The sequence below is a fragment of the Typopeltis vanoorti genome, chromosome 5, assembly GCF_054136105.1.
Source record: "Typopeltis vanoorti isolate ZY-2024b chromosome 5, IOZ_Tvanoo_1.0, whole genome shotgun sequence".
In the NCBI taxonomy this organism is placed as follows: domain Eukaryota; kingdom Metazoa; phylum Arthropoda; class Arachnida; order Uropygi; family Thelyphonidae; genus Typopeltis; species Typopeltis vanoorti.
Genome location: NC_143553.1, coordinates 151,582,580 through 151,600,461, shown reverse-complemented (window position 1 = coordinate 151,600,461; position 17,882 = coordinate 151,582,580). Strand labels below are relative to the sequence as shown.

Sequence of the window (17,882 nt, the reverse complement as noted above, 5' to 3'; positions counted from 1 at the left end):
TGTCCTAAGCATATGTAATGATCTACTTGTTTAATTTCCTCATTATTGATTTTTATTATTTCCGGTTGGACATTTCTATTGAACATAACTTGGGTCTTCTTTGGCTTTATCTTTAGGCCAGCTATTTTGCTAATAATTTTCGAGTTCATGAATACAAGTCTGTAATTCATGCACAGTTGAAGCAATGATAACTATGCCATCTGCAAAGTGTAAATGGCTTAAATATCTCCCATTTATCTTCAGACCTTTCCCTTCCCAATCAAGAAGTTTGAATATTTCTTTTAGGCATGCTGTGAATAATTTTGGAGATATTGTGTTACCCTGTCTTATACTTCTCTGTATTTCCACATTAGAGACATTTCCATTGAAATGAATTGCTGCTGTTGCATTGGTGTATGCTGATTTGTTGGTCTTGACGTATGGCTCCTTCACTTGTTGGTTTCGTAATGCTTTAAGTATTGCACAAGTTTTTACTGAGTCAAAGACTTTCTCATAATCAATAAAACCAAGACATAATGGTAACTGATATTCATGACACTGTTCAATAATCTGCTGTAGAACTTGAATATGGTCCATTGTACTAAAGCCACTTCGAAAGCCTGCCTGTTCTTTTGGTTGTGCTAGGTCTAGAGTCATACAAAGCCCTATGAGCTAAGACTTTGTAGACCACTGATAGTAGAGTGATAGGTCGGTAGTTCGTCAGGTCTTCTACCTCACCTTTTTTATCTATCAGAATTAGGGTAGCCTTCTTCCATGTTTTTAGTATATCATTTTCTTCAGACATAAAATAAATAGTTTTGCTAAGAGTTTTTAGATCATTTCTCCACCTGTTTTTAGAAGTTCAGCTATAACTCCATCCTCACCTGCGGTTTTTCCATTTTGCAAGCTCTGGGTGCTCCACATAACTTCTGATAGAATATGTGGTACTTCGGCTATTTCATAGTTGTCTTCTTCTTTATGTCACTCCTGTAAATCTCATGATATCATCAATCCACCGTGATTTAGGTCAGCATCGTAGTCATTTTTCCTCTCATGGAATCCAATCCAGTACTACTTTTGTCCATTGTTGATCTTGTCTTCGAGCAATATGCCCAGTCCATTGCCATTTCAGATGCTTCATTCTTCCTATGATGTCAGAGACTTTGGTTTTTAATTGATCATCCTGATATAATACTGAGTATTCTTCAATTCTAAATTCTTCAATTATGTTTTTTTAATTATTTTTTGCATTTTAAAAAATGAGTTATTGCATTTTTCTGTGCACTTAATTAAATGTTCCATGCTGAATTAAGAGATAGCATTTGCTTAAAATAAATAAAAGAACAACTGAACTAATAGTTTCTGCTTACAGATTAATCATGTAATTTATTTTCAGCCCACAGTAACTCAATACCATCACTGGAGGGAAGGCAACTTACCTGGTAATTCAAAGTGCCATCATTGTAAGAAAACGTGCTGGTCAGCAGAATGTCTAGCTGGCATGCGGTGTGAATGGTGTGGCATGACGGTAATTGTTTTGCATATTTCAAATATCATTTGTTTGTTTTCTTAGTAAAAAAAAATTAAAATTCTTTTATTCGTATAGTGTTTGGGAACATGACCTGCGTCAGAGACTGGTAAATATATTATAGAAATATAAGGTTTCCATTATTAATGCTGGTGAAGGAAATATCACTGTAATCTCCATTTAATCTACTAATTTACTGCAGGAGATCTAGACTAATACAATATATTTCTGTCAAGAGACACCTTAAGAGAATGAAGCTTTTCAGTTTCCATTTGTTCACTCAGACAGCATGTTCTGTTTGTCTATACTTGTCTTCATCTTCAGGAGCATGCAGTTATTTAATGTTTTGGTAGGAGTCACTTAACACCATATTGATTATTTGCATAACTTCCATGAAAGACCTCTCATTACATCTCAGATCTCTCTTCATTAATGTGAGTGCTTATCCTTTACTGACTGAAGTGCACTACCAGGCACTTCAATGAATTATTATCTACAGTCTTATTTCTGGAGTCCTCTTATATACCCCCATTTTTCCTTTCATAACAATGCTCCCCCCCCCCCACTGTTCATACTTCACATGTTATTTTTTATACTTTGCCTTATAATGCTACTTCACGGCCATCCTTCCTGGACAGTTCTTGCTTAATTTCTTTCACTATCCAGATTGATTTCCATTGTGGTCCTCTTAACCTTTGAAAGAACAGGGTGCCATTATAGCACCCTGTTCTTTCCTTTAGCATCCTCGTGATTCCAGTTTGCCTTTCTTATCACTTCCTCTATAAATTTGATTATGATGGCTCTGTGACTGATACATCTTATGTTATCACCAAGCCAAATATTCTTCTTCTCTTATACCCTTCATTACATGATGTATTATAATGAATATTGTGCTTGAATGTTTGTGCACATGCATGTATGCATGCATGCATGCACACACATATGAAAATAAATTTTCATATGTGTGTGAAATTATGTCATCTTTTTGATAAAAATGACATAATTTCTTATCAAGTATGATAATACAGCTATCTCTAATCGAAAGTACTCTGACACCATTTTGCCACTTGTATAGAAAAATGACTTCTGTTATCTAGATAATTCTCAGCATTATCATGGGGCTAGGTCTTGCTGGCAAGACCACAATAAAGGTTAAAACCAGTCTTAGTAATGACTAATTGTAAAGCATTACTTTTTACACATCTGAGAAGGTGTTGTGCATTATGGGATGATGAACAACATGCGTGATTAACTGCTATATTTGTGAATAATAAGAATGAAAATAAGTATTTCTTTTGAGTATAGTTTATTTAGTGGTTTGTGGAACAGATTTTGGCAGAGTAACGTGGCTCTGGTCTTATGCCCTCCATACTACGTTACATCTAGTTCCTTGTGATTTCATATTCTCCCACCTCCTCCAAGATGGAATTGTTGCATTTAAAGATGGAGATTTAAGGATGAATTATAGATTTAGAATAAATTACAAGTACTGAAATGTGATATCAAAAGGAAAAACTGTCTTGGTGTTTTTAATGCCAGCAGAAATGCTGTATTTGGTATGTGTAAGGTCACAAAGGATATTATTATTATGTGACACCTCCAGAGAGTCCAAAGACTCATCGAGGGAGGACACCTACTCTACATCTCTCTATCTCCACCAACTACAACTAACTGCAGCCTACACCAACATCATCTGCCGCCGACCACCACCACTAGTATTTTCACAGACAATCAAAAACATCCATGCCCATGGTGGGATTCAAACCCACAGCCTTCTGGCTGGAGAGCAGATACACTAACTGCTCAGCTGACCAGGCTGCCTTTCAGGCCTCCATGGAGTCAAAAGACTCATCGTGGGAGGTCCTTCCTAAGAAACACAGTCTATCAAGACTCATCGAGGGGAGGTGATCCCCCCCCCAAGAAACACAGTCTATCATACCACTCCTTAAACTCATTATTGACCGTTCTCACTCTCACCACTCTATCAGGCAATGCATTCCATGGTTCAACCACCCTCGATGCAGCAAGCCCCATTATCCCATCCCTGTAGTGGTTCTCAGTAAGATAAGCAGGAAATAGAAGCAGTCATGATTGAATTCAACTTAAGTTTGTATTTTAGCCTAGGAACTTAAAGTAACACCTGTACTCATCTAAAGTTCCTCCTTTCTCATTATCATAATGAGGAAGCTGCTATTTGCCACTATGATTTGTATGCATAATAATTCTTAAGGCAACATATTTCAGTGCATGGAATAATTGTGGTTATCACATGCATGATTTACATATATTTAATAATTTGAATTATCTGCTCTAATTTCTTGCCTGTAATATGCAGGTTCTTGAGTTGGAAAATCCTTTTTTGTGGCATTGCAATATTTCTGTTTTTAGAATGTTTAAGTGCTTTAGAAGACAGAAATATAAGATCTGATAATGTTGGAATCTTGACAGGTAGCAGATTGATTTGGAGGAAAATTGTAGATATAGGGAGTTAGTGGTGATGTAAATTTTTCGTGTACACCCCTTGAGGATACATGTCAGGAATTTAATAATGATGATGATCAATGTTTTAAGAATGTTTTTAGAATGATGGATCATAACATCATTACAAAGTAAGCAGTGTTGCTAATAGGTTCAAGATTGATAAATATCTTCTAAACTTCATTTCACTCTTTCGGTATAATTGAATGGTGAATGAACAGTACTCCTTATATTAGATTTATGGAGTCATTTACTATTTCGAGATAAATAACTTTAATATTTCAATTAAGGGGATAATAAATCTTGTATTATTTTACAGCCAGGTACGAAACTCGGAGATTGAAATCCACCGAAATCTAAGAGTTTCATGCCGAAGAACTATCAGCGAGTTCAAGCGTATGTCATCACTTGGGTAGTACAACACTATGACAACTCGTGTCAAAGGTGGAGCAAGCTCCATCACTATCCTTAATATTTTCTTATAATGTAAAACGCAGCTCCTAGGAGATATATTACTGTTTTACATTATGAGGAGAGGTCACTACCCAGACCAATTTTGACCTTTATTGAGGTCTCATCAGTGAGTAAGTAGATCTGGAATATCAAGGTTTAAGTGAAACCAAACTTACATATACCCCTACTAACGAATTGCCAGACCGGTGTACCCATATTATGTCGCCGGGAAAAAAAAAAAAAAAAAAAAGCCTCTTGGCTCTTTAACTTTAATATTATTAAAATGATCTTCTACATTTTTACCTTTACATTAAGGTCATCTTTAGGAATGTATATGTATTTACATACTGAATTCAAAAGCATTCAACATGCTACTATAGGATACATAATATCTACTAATAATTAGCTTGGATAGCCTGACCTCTTGTGGCGAAAACAATATTAACCATAAATTCATTACATCAACTAGAAATTCTTATTTATGAACTTACTGTATATGTAAATTTGTATGATATGTATGAGGGGGGGAACACCTGATAAACATCTAGAACAAAAATGATATTAAACAAACTCTTCATATATATCCTAAAAGAAAAAAAATATTACAATTCGATGAAACATGGGGGGGGGGGTTAAAGGGTTTTTAAGATATGTTCTTTCTTTTGGTTATATCAGTTGCTTTAATATCACTTTTGTTCTAGCTGTTTATCAGAACTTTTCAGCCCTCCCCCTTGTATATATATGAACTAAGTATATGTGTTGCATTTAATATAAAACATCTATTTCATGACAAGTATCTCATTATATCATCAGGGTGAAAATACAGAAAGAAAAGAGAATGGAATGAGAATTAATGTAAGAGTGCTTTTCTTCTGCTGCTCTATTAGGAATGCTTGAAAACAGTAAATGTAGCCATTAACATAGCTACAAACAAGCTATAAATATGATCTATTGGTAATAGAATTCAAGGCTCATTCTATGGATGTGCAAGTGCATATAAAGAGAACATTATAATCTTTACTAAAATAAAAATTAAATTATAACATATGCATAAAAAAATTGCATATAGAGTACATATACAGTCAGCAGGTTATTTGCATAAAGTGGATATAAAAAGTTATGTAAGAAGAAGAAAAAACAATAATTGGCAAATAACCAACTTATATATATCATCGTCATCAATTTTCTGATATATATATACCCCCAAGGGGTGTTCAGGTTACCATGACGGCTTTACATGATTCATCATCATCATCACGAACCATGGGCTCACCTGCCCGTTGATGTCTAATGCCTGTTTCACTATCTTCTTCCACCTTTCTTTGTCCAGTGCACAGTGTCGCAGTTTTTGTATACCCATTCCACACCAGTCTTTTATATCGCATGTCCATTATCTGTATGGTCTACCTCTTCTGTTTAAACCATCCAAAATACCAAACATAAATGTCTTTATCTTCCGGTCCTCACTCATTCTATAGATGTGTCCAAATAATTGCAGCTTCTGTTTTATAATCTTCTGCATTAGATTCTATTTTGGTTGGTTGTATCTTCTGAATAGAGCTCTTCATTGGTGATTTTCTGTACCCATCCTATTCTTAGAATCTTTCTGTAACAAGTTCTTTCAAATGCCAAAATTCTTTTTCTTGATTCTTTATTTATTACCCACGTTTCAGATCCGTACAGTACACGGCTGAAGATGCATGTTTCCAGTACTCTTAGTTTTGTTTGCAGACTGATAATTTTACTTTTCCAGATGTTATCCATGGCCTTCAGATTTGTTCTTCCCTTTGCAATCCTGATCTTTATTTCTTTTTTACAGTCCAAGTCATATGTCACTTTACTTCCCAAATATGTGAATTGTTCTACATTTTCTATATCAGTTCCATCCACTTGTATCTTTTGTTTCATGTTCTTCTCACCAAATACCATTGTCTGTTTTTTCCAAGTTCATAACAAGTCTAAATCTCTTCCCTTCCTTATTTAACAGTTCCAGTGTTTTTTGTAGTTCTCTTTCGTCTTCTTCAATAATAACAATGTCATCTGCAAATCTCTTCTCATTCTGTGTACAGATATTCCTTTGACATCTTCCTTCAATTTGTCCATTGCTCTTTCTAAATGTGTGATGAAAATGCTTGGTGATATTGGGTCTCCCTGTCTAGTACCTCTGCTTGTTTTAAACCATTTCCCCAAATCATCACCTATTCTAACTGCTGCAACTGCATTCTGATAAACATCTTTTAATATAGCTATTAGTTTTTTTTATCAATTCCATAGGATTCCAGAACTGCTAATGTCACTTTCTGGTCAATACTGTCAAATGCTTTCTGAAAATCAACAAAGCAAGTATATGTTTTTGTTTTTTCTCTTAGCTTTCTCTGCTATTAACCTCATTGTCAAAATTTGTTGAATTATAGTTCTATCCTTCCTAAATCCTGCTTGCTCATCTGCAAGGTATGCTTCCAATTGTGTTCTCAATCTTTCTGTCAATATGATCATCATCACTTTACCAAGGTGACTTATCAAGGCAATTGTTCTATAATTTTTACATTGTAGCTTATTTCTTTTCTTGTATAGTGCCACTAATATTGATTTCACCCACTCCTCTGGCATTTTCCCTTCTTTCCATACCATATTACATAGTTGGTGCATTTCTGTAACCATACTTTCACCACCATATTTAATCATTTTTCCAGTAATGTTATCGTTACCAGGACTCTTGTTATGTTTTAGCTGTTCTATTGCTTTTTCTACCTCTCCTCTTAAAATGTCCATATCGTGCTTGTTACCTGGTGGTAATATTTGCTTCAATTCTTCAGTCAGTTTCCCAATGCTATCTGAATCTAGTTTTTCTTCATATAACTCACTACAGTATCTTGTCCACTGCTGTACAATTTTTTCTTTATTCATCAATACCCTGCCTTTTTCATCTTTAATTGTGGTCTGTTTTGGTTGCCACTTTCTATTAATGGTTCTGATCATTTTGTATACCTCCCTTGTTTTATGCGCTCCATAGTGCTGTTCTATATTGTTGCATTGGGCTTCTAACCATTTCATTTTATCCATTCTGACTGCTTTTTTCACCTCATTACACTTTCTTCTATATTGCTCTTCTATTTCTTCTGATGTATCCCTTCTTATCTTCAACATTCTTTTCTCCTGTACTAACTTCAGTGTTTCTTGTGTAATCCATTTCTTCTTGATCTTCTCTTCTTCTGGTACTGTTTCTTCAACTGCATCTTCTATCACCTTCATTACTCTTTTCACTCTTAAATTAGAGTTTTTTTCTTTCTCCACACTTTTAAGTTTCTCTTCTAACACTGTTCTGTACCTTCTTCCTATTTCTGCTTCACTTATTCGTGCTGTATCTCTTCTATTCTGATGTTGGGATTTATATTTCTTTTTTAATTTCAACTTGATGTTTGCAATCACTAAACTATGGTCCGAGTCTATATCCGCTCCTTGAAAAGTTTGACATTGCTGTACTGATGTTATCCATCTTCTTTTAATCATAATCATATCAATCATGTTTTTGGTTTTCCCATCATTTGATTGCCACGTCCATTTTCTACACTCCTTTTGTTGGAATCTTGTGTTACAGATCATCATCTCATGGTCCACAGCAAATTCTAACAATTTTTCACCTCGTTCATTTCTTTCTCTGAAACCGACTCTTTCCCAACCATCATTATCTATTCCAACTTTGGCATTCCAATCTCCTTCAATAATTAGCACATCTTGCTTTGGTATTGTTTCTATTGTCTCTGTCAGATCTTTGTAGAATAAGTCAATATCCTCATCTGTGCTGTCAGATGTGGGTGCATATATCTGGGCTATTGATATGTTGAATGGCTTTGCCTGAAATCTTGCTACTATGATTCATTCATTAACTGGTTTGTAGCCTAACAGTGCCTCTCAAGCTCTTTTGCTAAGAAGGAAGCCAACTCCTGCTTCGTGCATGGTGTCATGTCCTGACCATATTACTTCGCATCCATTGATGATGATGTCCATCTCATCTCTGCCAATCCTAGTATATCCCAACGATATTTCTTCATCTTCTCATGAAGTAGTTCTAATTTTCCTGACATCCAGAGTGTCCGCACATTCCACGTTCCTACTGATAACAGTTCTGTTACTTTCTGTTTCTGTTTCCTTTCGGTATCCCACTTTTCGATCCAACCCCGATTGCTCGATTGATATCACGGACCGTGTTTATCCGGGCAACACCCGAGCCGGCATGTTGTAGCTGTTGATTGTATAGGCATCAGATAACAATCGTGTTTTTTCTTTACGGTTCAGAGCATTGACACTCATCTGACCGACCTTCCTCCTTTATCCAGGCTTGGGACTGGCACGAGACCCCTAAGGATCACATGGCGGAGTTTTTACATGATTGAGTTTACATTATTATTAATCTCCTATCCATAATTTTCCTCCAAATTAGTCTATTACCACTTATAAGCACTCCAATATTGTCATATCTAACATTTCGTTCTTCTCAGGCAGTTCTGACTGAATCAACTCGCCTCGCCCTTGGTCTTCCTCTGGGTCTCTTTCCTGCCATCTTGACATCAAACACCTGTTTTCCTAACCTTTCTTCACCCATTATATTGAAGTGGCCATACTACATTAGATTAACTCTGCTTACACATTCTTGAATGCTAATAGTGTCAAGTTACTTTCTAATATCTTCATTTTTAATACGATTCTGTCATTGATGCTATTGGTTTACTCCCCTAATTTTTCTCAACACCCTCATATCTGTGGTCTTGAGTGATTTATTTCCAACCCAACTCTCATATCTAACTTAAAACCGGTTTGAACACTGTCCTGTATATTACTAGTTTGGTGTTTTGGCTAATTTCTCTCTTATTCCATATAAATTGATTTAGCTGGCTACCCACCATACCAGCTTATTCTGTTGTCTGTTTCTAGATTTAACCTGCCATCTTCACTAAAAACTGTGCTTAAATAGCTAAAAATTTTACTTGTTCTATAGGATCACCATTCAGAATGTAGCTGAAGTTTTCTATGTTCTTGCCTATTTTCATAGTGTTGGTTTTTTTATTGCTGAGTTTCATGCCAAATTTGTTACAGCTGTTATTCAATTTAGTTAGAGAATCCTGGAGACTTGCACTAGATGTGTTTAGGAGTATATCATCGTCTGCATAAAAAAAAAAAGAGCTAAGTTTAACATCTCAATTCTAATGCCACTTTCTTTCATAATATGATCCATATATATGAATGATAAATAAGAGTGGAGATAATGTGCATCCTTGTCTTACCTCAGATTTTACATCAAACTATCTTCTTGTATTTGCATCATCAACTCTGACTGCTGAGACAACTTAAATATAGACTATGTATTTTCTGTATAATGTTCTAATAACCCTATATAACTGTAGTGTTTTGAAAAGCTTTTTCTCTAGGCACCTTGTCATATGCCTTTTCCAAATCTACAAAACTTAGTACAGATCCCTGTTGTATTTGTATACAGGTGTATACTTCTGGTCATGAAATATGGAAATGACTTTGACAAAAATTGACCAACAAATTGAGGACTACTACCCAGAGGAAAATGGAAGATCATTCTCATTCTAGGTAGAAAGTACAATATTTGGATCAGAGCTCAGTCTAGGGTGAGAGATTATAACTCTTATTAAAAAAAGATCAAAATGGCAATGGGATAGGTCATATTGTGAGATATAGCACTGAAAAATGGACAAAGTTGATATCTCAGTGGTATCCCAGAAATGTAAAGAGAGAGTGACAGGAAGATCAAAAGGTAGTGGGAAGATGAGATTAAAGGGATGGCTGGAATTCAGTGGCATAGAAAAGCTCAAGATAGAAATGAATGGAGAACTTTGAAGGAGAGCTTTATCCAGCAGTGGACAGGAAATGGCTGATGATGATTTATTATGGCTGTGCTAAGGGTTATGTTTAGTGATATAACCATTAAGACAGTTATATCACACTATTAGGGTTCCTGAAAACATTATGTGACTGGCCAAACTATGGCAGTAAGAAAACACTCCATAACTGTTGTCATTCCATTCTCACTTCATGTAAATGTCCATTCTCTGTGTGTTCATTCTGATGTGATGAAATCTAAGTGTTTTATACTAAATGATTTATTTTTTGCAAGGAGGAGAGGTGATGTATTTGAATGATGTTACAAAAAGTGTCCCCCCTAGTTATATTGTATAGATATTTTATAATAATGCCTTTGTGTGTGTAGCCAGACTGGTTATAATCATTGTAGTGTGGTATTGTAATTTTAAAAATGTTTGCTCTTCAGTTGTTGATTAACATGGAACTTTACAAAAATAGTGGCAGTAAAGAAGCATATGCCAGCAATGCTGAAGGTTTCAACTTGGAGATGGTTTTTTCCCCTTGACTTTTCATAGTGGACAGGATGCAACAATTGGTATGTGTATGTGACCCAAAACATTAAAGATTTATGGAGTGTTAGATCAAATGAGAAGGAATGTATTATAGTGTGTGAGAAGCGCGATGAAAGGTAAGGGCTTTCCAAATATGAGAACAGCATTACCAGAATAATCAGAAAAAGGATAGAAGTGCTTGTTGTTGCAGGAGGTGAAGGATAATAGTGTTATTGGAAAAGTGGTTAGTTTGTTGCCCAGATATGATAGTAGTGAACTGAGAAGGAGAGCAATGATTTTGAATGGCAAGATGGCTGAATTGTACCAGACAGAGTGTTTTCAGTTTGAATGTATGAGAGTTATGTATGGAACTTGAAGAGAAGTTAGAATGGCTTAAAATTGACAGATTTCATCTGAATGGATTTTTAATGGACATTTGGAGTGATCGTTGTTTGCTACAAGTACATGGGCTTCATACAAAATTAGAATTGCTAAGGATCAAAAAGAGTTTGCAAAGCAGTTTGTGGAAGGACAGGATGATGATGGATACTAAGGTGAGGAAGTGATTATCACAGAACAGAGTGGTGCTTCGAAGAAAAAAAAAAAGCAGGGATGATAAGGATGTGAATGAAAATCGGTGAGGATCAGGGAAAACAGGAATGGTCAGAATGAAGAGAGACATGTACTATAGCAGATGGAATATGGAATGATTGTGAAAGTGGGATGGCCTTAAAAAGTGGGGAATTGTTATGTTTGTATAAGGAGTATCAGAAATATAGGGGCTGAGTTTGTAGTATTGATTGAGTCAGTATGCCCAAAGATAATGGGTATAAGTGAAACTTGGTTGACTAGGGATGATATACTGTCAGTACTAGAAATGGTAAGATATATAGAAGTTTCTAGTAGGATAAGGAGGTGAAGAGAGGAGCACTGTTAATGATAGCAGAGGAATTTGTGTCCGTCAAGATAAATACTAATATGTGTGAAGATTTTGAAGCTATTTGGTGTGAGCTTGGGATCAGCAGGATAGTATATCTAATAGAATGTTATAGGCCAGGGAATGTGGAACTGATTGTGAAACGTTTTGACAAATTAGTTGCGCGAGTAAAAGGAAGATAACTCTAATGAGAGATTTTAAATATAGTAATGTGGATTTTAAAGAAGAGATAGTATATGGCACCAAGAAGAATGAATTTGTTGAGTTTCTGCAAGGTAACTATTTTAAGCAGCATGTCATGGAAGCAACATGAGGTTTTTGGGTGATGTATTTGATGATATCCTAACAGGATGTAGTATCAGTACTGCTGCCTATTGGTGAAAGTGGTTATGAGGGTCTTCATTTGGAAGGTAGTCAAACAGGGAAAGGTTGTTACAAACAACATATATAAGTGGAACTATAAGGTGGGTGTTTATGAGAGGCTCTTTAGTCACTAGCATCCATACATTGGATTGATGAGTTATGAAGAAAAGATGTTAATAGTACATGTCAAATGATGAAGCAGTATCTGATACAAGCAATGCTTAAGTTTCAAATTATAGACCAGTCTGTATATCTGCAGTTGTGGTCAAAGTGTTTAGGAATAGAATACAGGATTGGCTTAATGGACATAAGATTCTCTATGATAGCCAGCATGGGTTAGTGAGGGACAGGTCTTAATTCAGCAATCTGCTTACATTTTATTAAAATGTGATGAATGAGTTCTTTGGATAAGGGAGATTTGTATACAGTGATTTTCTACTTTACAAAGGCATTGGATAGAATACCACATAACAAATTGGTGCATAAACTGCAAGGAGATGAGATTAGATAACATATTGCTTAGATGGACTGAAGATTGGCTTTCTGAAAGATACCAGCAACTTGTGTATGATGGAGTGGAGCAGCGTCTCAGAAAAGGATGGTGGCGAGTGGTGTTCTAGGATTCTGTTCTTGGGCCCTTACCATTTGACTTATTTGTTAATGGTATTTCATGTAGATTGACTGGGGATATTTAAATATTTGCTGATGATGCAAAGTTATGTAGAATTATCAGGAGTATGTTGATGTCAACACTCTACAGGAAGATTTGAATAGACTTTTATCTTGGACAGATGAGGAGTTGTATTTTTAATATTACTAAATGCAAGACGTTACACTTGGGAGTGCAGAGATATAAGGCTATGTTCTGTATTGGTGGAGCTGTACTTCAGGATGGACCAGATTCATGATCTTTGCATGATGCCAGATGGTTACTAAAGTTTTGAGGGTACATTGCAAGTGTTGTGAAAACTGCACATTGTATTGCTCCTATGATAAAAAGTACATTGACATATGGGAATAAAGAGGTGACGGTGGTGCCTCTATATAAGACATTGATGTGACCACACATGGACTATTGTGCAGAAATTTTGTTGCCTAGTTTTCATTGTGATGTGAAAACACTAGAGGGTCCAAGGACGAATGACTGAAGTAATATTGGGACTGAAGTGTTGGTTATGTAGAGTGGTTGAGGAAATGTGGATTACAGAGTTTGGTGGATAGGAAGAAAAGAGGAGATATGATAGAGACCAAGTTAGTTGAGGGATTCTATGGGATTGATACAGAAGGAATTATAGAAAGTGTGCACGTTAAGATGGGAAGAACGAGAGGCCACCCCTGGAAGTTGTATAAATATGTTGTGAAAAATAGTGTGAGGAGTAGATTTTCTTATGTGGAGAGTTGTTTTAAGTGGAAGGCATTGTCAGAGTGCATTGTTGAATGCAAGAGTGTAAATAATTTCAAAGTTCATTATGATAGACATATTTCCAGTTGAATGGGCCTCCACGATGAGTATTGACTGTATGGAGGTTACCAAAGTAATAATAATTTACATGTATAGGATGTTCATTATGTCTTAAAATTGTTAATATAATGTAATTTCTATAATAAAGTATAATATATAATGTAATATAATAATGAAATTTCTATTATTGATATCCAGTTGTAATTAGTTTTTCACTATCATATGAAGGTGAAAAACTAATTACAACTGGATATCAATAATAGATTTATCTGTATAGAAAAGACATCTTTTCTATACAGATAAATCTATTATGACTAGTTTGATGATTAGGTTGAAATTTGATATGTTTATCTGTATAGAAAAGACAATGCGAGAGCTAATTGTCTTTTCTATTGTCTGTTTTTGCTTCCCAGGACTCTATGCCTAAATACACTTCAAGCGAAGGATTAACAGGATTAACTAAAAAGCTATGAATGATTAAGGCATAGAGTCCTGGGAGGCAAAAACAGACAATAGAAAAGACAATTAGCTCTCGCATTGTCTTTTCTATACAGATAAACATATCAAATTTCAACCTAATCATCAAACTAGTCATCAGCTATTATGACTTGAAAACCAATGTTTTCAAGTCATAATAGATTTATCTGTATAGAAAAGATGTCTTTTCTATACAGATAAACATATCAAATTTCAACCTAATCGTCAAACTAGTCATCAGCTATTATGACTTGAAAACATTGGTTTTCAAGTCATAATAGCTGACGCTATCTTCATAATTTTTGTTTGTAGAGTTTGATGAGCCCAAGATTAGTGAGGGTGAGTTCTCAGAAAATGTTGTTCGAATTCATACATCATCCATAAATCTTGGAAAAGCTTTGATAAAATCTGTATGGAACAAAAAAGATGTTTTTCAACTAAGCCATATTAAGATATCATGTGTAATATGACCCACTCACAAAATGTAGTCAAAAAAAAAAAAAAAAAAAAAAAAAATCAGTGCTGCATGTCTGGATAAGAAGTGAAAAGAAAGGAGGAATTCACTTACTTTTTTTTTTTTTTTTGAACAGTTGAAGGCTATAGTCTTGGGGAAGACAGAGTGAGGATGGTAGACCAAATGAAAGAGACAAAGAAGTTGGTCCAGCAAGTTTTGAACCAGTCTGTAAATGGGTGTTGACCAGCAATTGCTCTTGTTCTTACTATTTTGGAGAAAAGTGAAGCAATGATAGTGGCCAGTTCAGCAATGCATTGTCCATAAAAGTATAAGACAGAAAATGAACATCAGAGAGAGAGAGAGAGAGAGAGGTTTCAGTGGATCTATGAGAGGGATCATTTAACCATCTTGTCTTCCTCTGAATAGCATCAAGTAATTGCAGGGAGGATTTTTATGTACAACACCAAATATATGAGGAGTATTCCATGACTGAGTGAAATTTGGGATTACAGAGCTAGCAGCTACCAAAATCTCTACTTTTCAGCTCAAGATGATTTGAGCTAAAAAGCAGAGATTTTTGGTAGCTACTGAAGATATGGCTGAGATGTGTTTGTGCCAGGATAGTTTGGAGGTGTAGCCCAAGAAGGGAAATCTGATCATATTTGGTTATAAATGAGTTTGTCAAAATGTATTATTATTATTATTATCCTAAGACTCCATGGAGTCAAAGACTCAACTAGGAGGTCCCGTTATCATATACACAACTTATCATACTTTGCTTTAAACACATTCAAATTCTCTGCAGACACTACACTCTCAAGGAAGGCATTCCAATCATTCATAACTCTGCATGCAAAAAAACATGCTTCTCATTCCCTTTCTCACACCCTCCTTATACTGTTCCCAGAGATGACCCTTGCTCTTTCCCAATTTCACACCATTTTATGAAAAACCTCTTCAATCTTAATCCTGTAGCAACCCATTATCAACTTGCACATCTATCATATCACCCCTCTTCCCCATATCCACTACTCTGTAAATTGTATCTTCTCAACCTTTCTTTATATTCAACTTCCCAGAGAGCAGAAACTACCTCAGTTATTCACCTCTGGGCCGTTTCCAACATCTCATCATCCTTTTAAAAATCAGGTGACCACATCTGTGCACAGTAGTCCATATGTGGCCTAATCAAGGTCTTATACAATGGAACCAAAATATCTTCCCTTCTACAAGTCAGTGTCCTCCACATCATTTCCCAGAATTCATTGTATTGTCCTCAAAATTTTAGTAATGTAATGTGTCCTCTAATTTTAGATCCTTATCGACCATCACCCAAAGAGCTGTTATTTCCTCCACCTCCAACAATATATCCCCGCTAAGCGTAAATTCTTCCCATCTTTAAAATCTTACGCTCATGCCCATTCACTCAATCTATTCAGGTCATCTTGTAAGGTCAGAATCTGCTCTTCTCCTCATAATTCATCCCAACTTTGCATCATCTTCAGACAACTGAATATCCCCATCCAAATCTTCCCCATTATCATTAACAAGTAGATCCCTGATGCACACCACTAGTGACTTTCCTCTTCCAGGATATTGCTCTCCCATATTTAACTTGCTGATATCTATCAGATTTATTATTATTATCAAGAATCACCAATCAGCTAAAGCCTTTTATTCCTGTACAAAAAACTCAAGTTTCCAGCAGAAAAAACTTGCTTGCCTATGTCAGAGATCAACTAACTCGGGAATTGGTCGAAAAAAGGCTTAGAAAATGTTCCTATAGTCAGCAACTAGATTTGATCCCAAGTCTTCCTTCATGCAGCCAAGCACCATAGAGTTCCAACGCCACTTATACTGAGCTACAGTCTCTTGAGACCTCCAGAGAGTCAAGGACTCATTGAAGGAGGCTATAAATCACCCAAACCGGCTGTCATACCTTCCCTTAAATTCATTCACACTAGATGCACTCACTATCCTTGAACTATTCCACTCACTCACAGCTCTCTGGGAGAAAAACCAAACTCTTACCCCTTTCATGACTGTGAACAAACTTAACTTTCATGGATGACCCCATGTTCTTTCCTCACCTTCCATATAACAAAAAATTTCATCAGATGATATCCTATAACACCCATTCAAAAATTTATAGACCTTTATCCTATCACTCTTCTTTCTCCTGTTAACTAGAGTCTGCAATCCATATACAATATGTCCTCATAGTCTAAATCCCATAATCCAGATATAATCTTTGTAGCACCGTTTCCACAGCTTCTTTATCCCCTTGGAATCCAGGAGACCAAATCTGCACACAATAATCCAGGTGTGGTCTTATCAAAGCCTTATATAGAGGCAAAATGACTTTCTTACCCTTACATGTCATGGTTTGCTTCAACATCACAGTTATCCTCTGAGTTGTATTTTGCAACTTTTGGTATGTGACCTGTGAACTTCAAATTCCTATCCACCATTACTCCAAGATCACTAGCCTCATCAGTTTCTTGTAGCATAACCCCCCTCCCCACTAATATAATATGCTGCTGGAAATCTCATCATGCCAAAGTGCATAACTTTACACTTACTAACATTGAACTGTTGGCCATTTTTGTTTGCCCAAATTTCCAGCCTGCCAGCCTGTTCAAATAGTTTTGTAAGTGCTGAATATCAGTAGCATCCCTGATTGCCCTGCCTATCTTTGCATCATCAGCAAACAATTGCACATCTGATGTTAGATCCTGCCTGATGTCATTAATCTATAGATTGAACAATAACGTCCCATGGACTGAACCCTGAGGTACAACCATTGGTCTTTTTTTTATTTTTTATTTTATTTTATTATTAATTTTTTTTTATCTTTGGGCAGTACTACCCTTACATCACTTCCAGGCTTGATATAGGCCTAAGCCTTTACAAGTTTTTCACCCTATGCCTGTTCTAGTTATCATTGTAGTCATTCTCTGGTGGCAATGCCATGCCACCAGTGTACCCTGTAGGGCCCTTAAGGAAAGAACTTTTATATCCTTCTGCATAAGCCCAAGCTGTTTCAAGTCCTTATATCAATCTGCACTCCATACGCCATGTAAAGAGATGGTGGCGCTGGGAAACCTCGGAGTTGCTTCATGCTCCTCCCGTATCTTATTAACTAGATCTTGGTTATTTTTATAATAATTTACTTTATTATTATGGCTATAGGCTAGTGGGTACCCTGTTCCCACCACCTGGGCATCAACTACCCAAACATCACCATCTGTTTTAATCACTAAGTCTGGCTTACACAAACCTGCGGAGGTCCTATAATGTGGTTCCACCGCAGTCTCCCAACTTTTGTTCTTAAAGCGGCTGTTCAGAATGGAGACCACTGCATCATGCCT

At 36.0% G+C, this 17,882-nt stretch overlaps 1 protein-coding gene across 1 annotated transcript in view; it reads left to right on the top strand.

The window, feature by feature from the left end:
- The window catches only part of LOC150106943 (diacylglycerol kinase theta-like), a 610,762-nt gene that overhangs the window by 184,708 nt on the left and 408,172 nt on the right, over nt 1–17,882 (top strand). Inside the window, exon 5 of the mRNA XM_090393510.1 lies at nt 1,376–1,507. Coding sequence (XP_090249636.1) covers nt 1,376–1,507 — 132 coding nt within the window. The remainder of the gene's footprint in view (nt 1–1,375; nt 1,508–17,882) is intronic.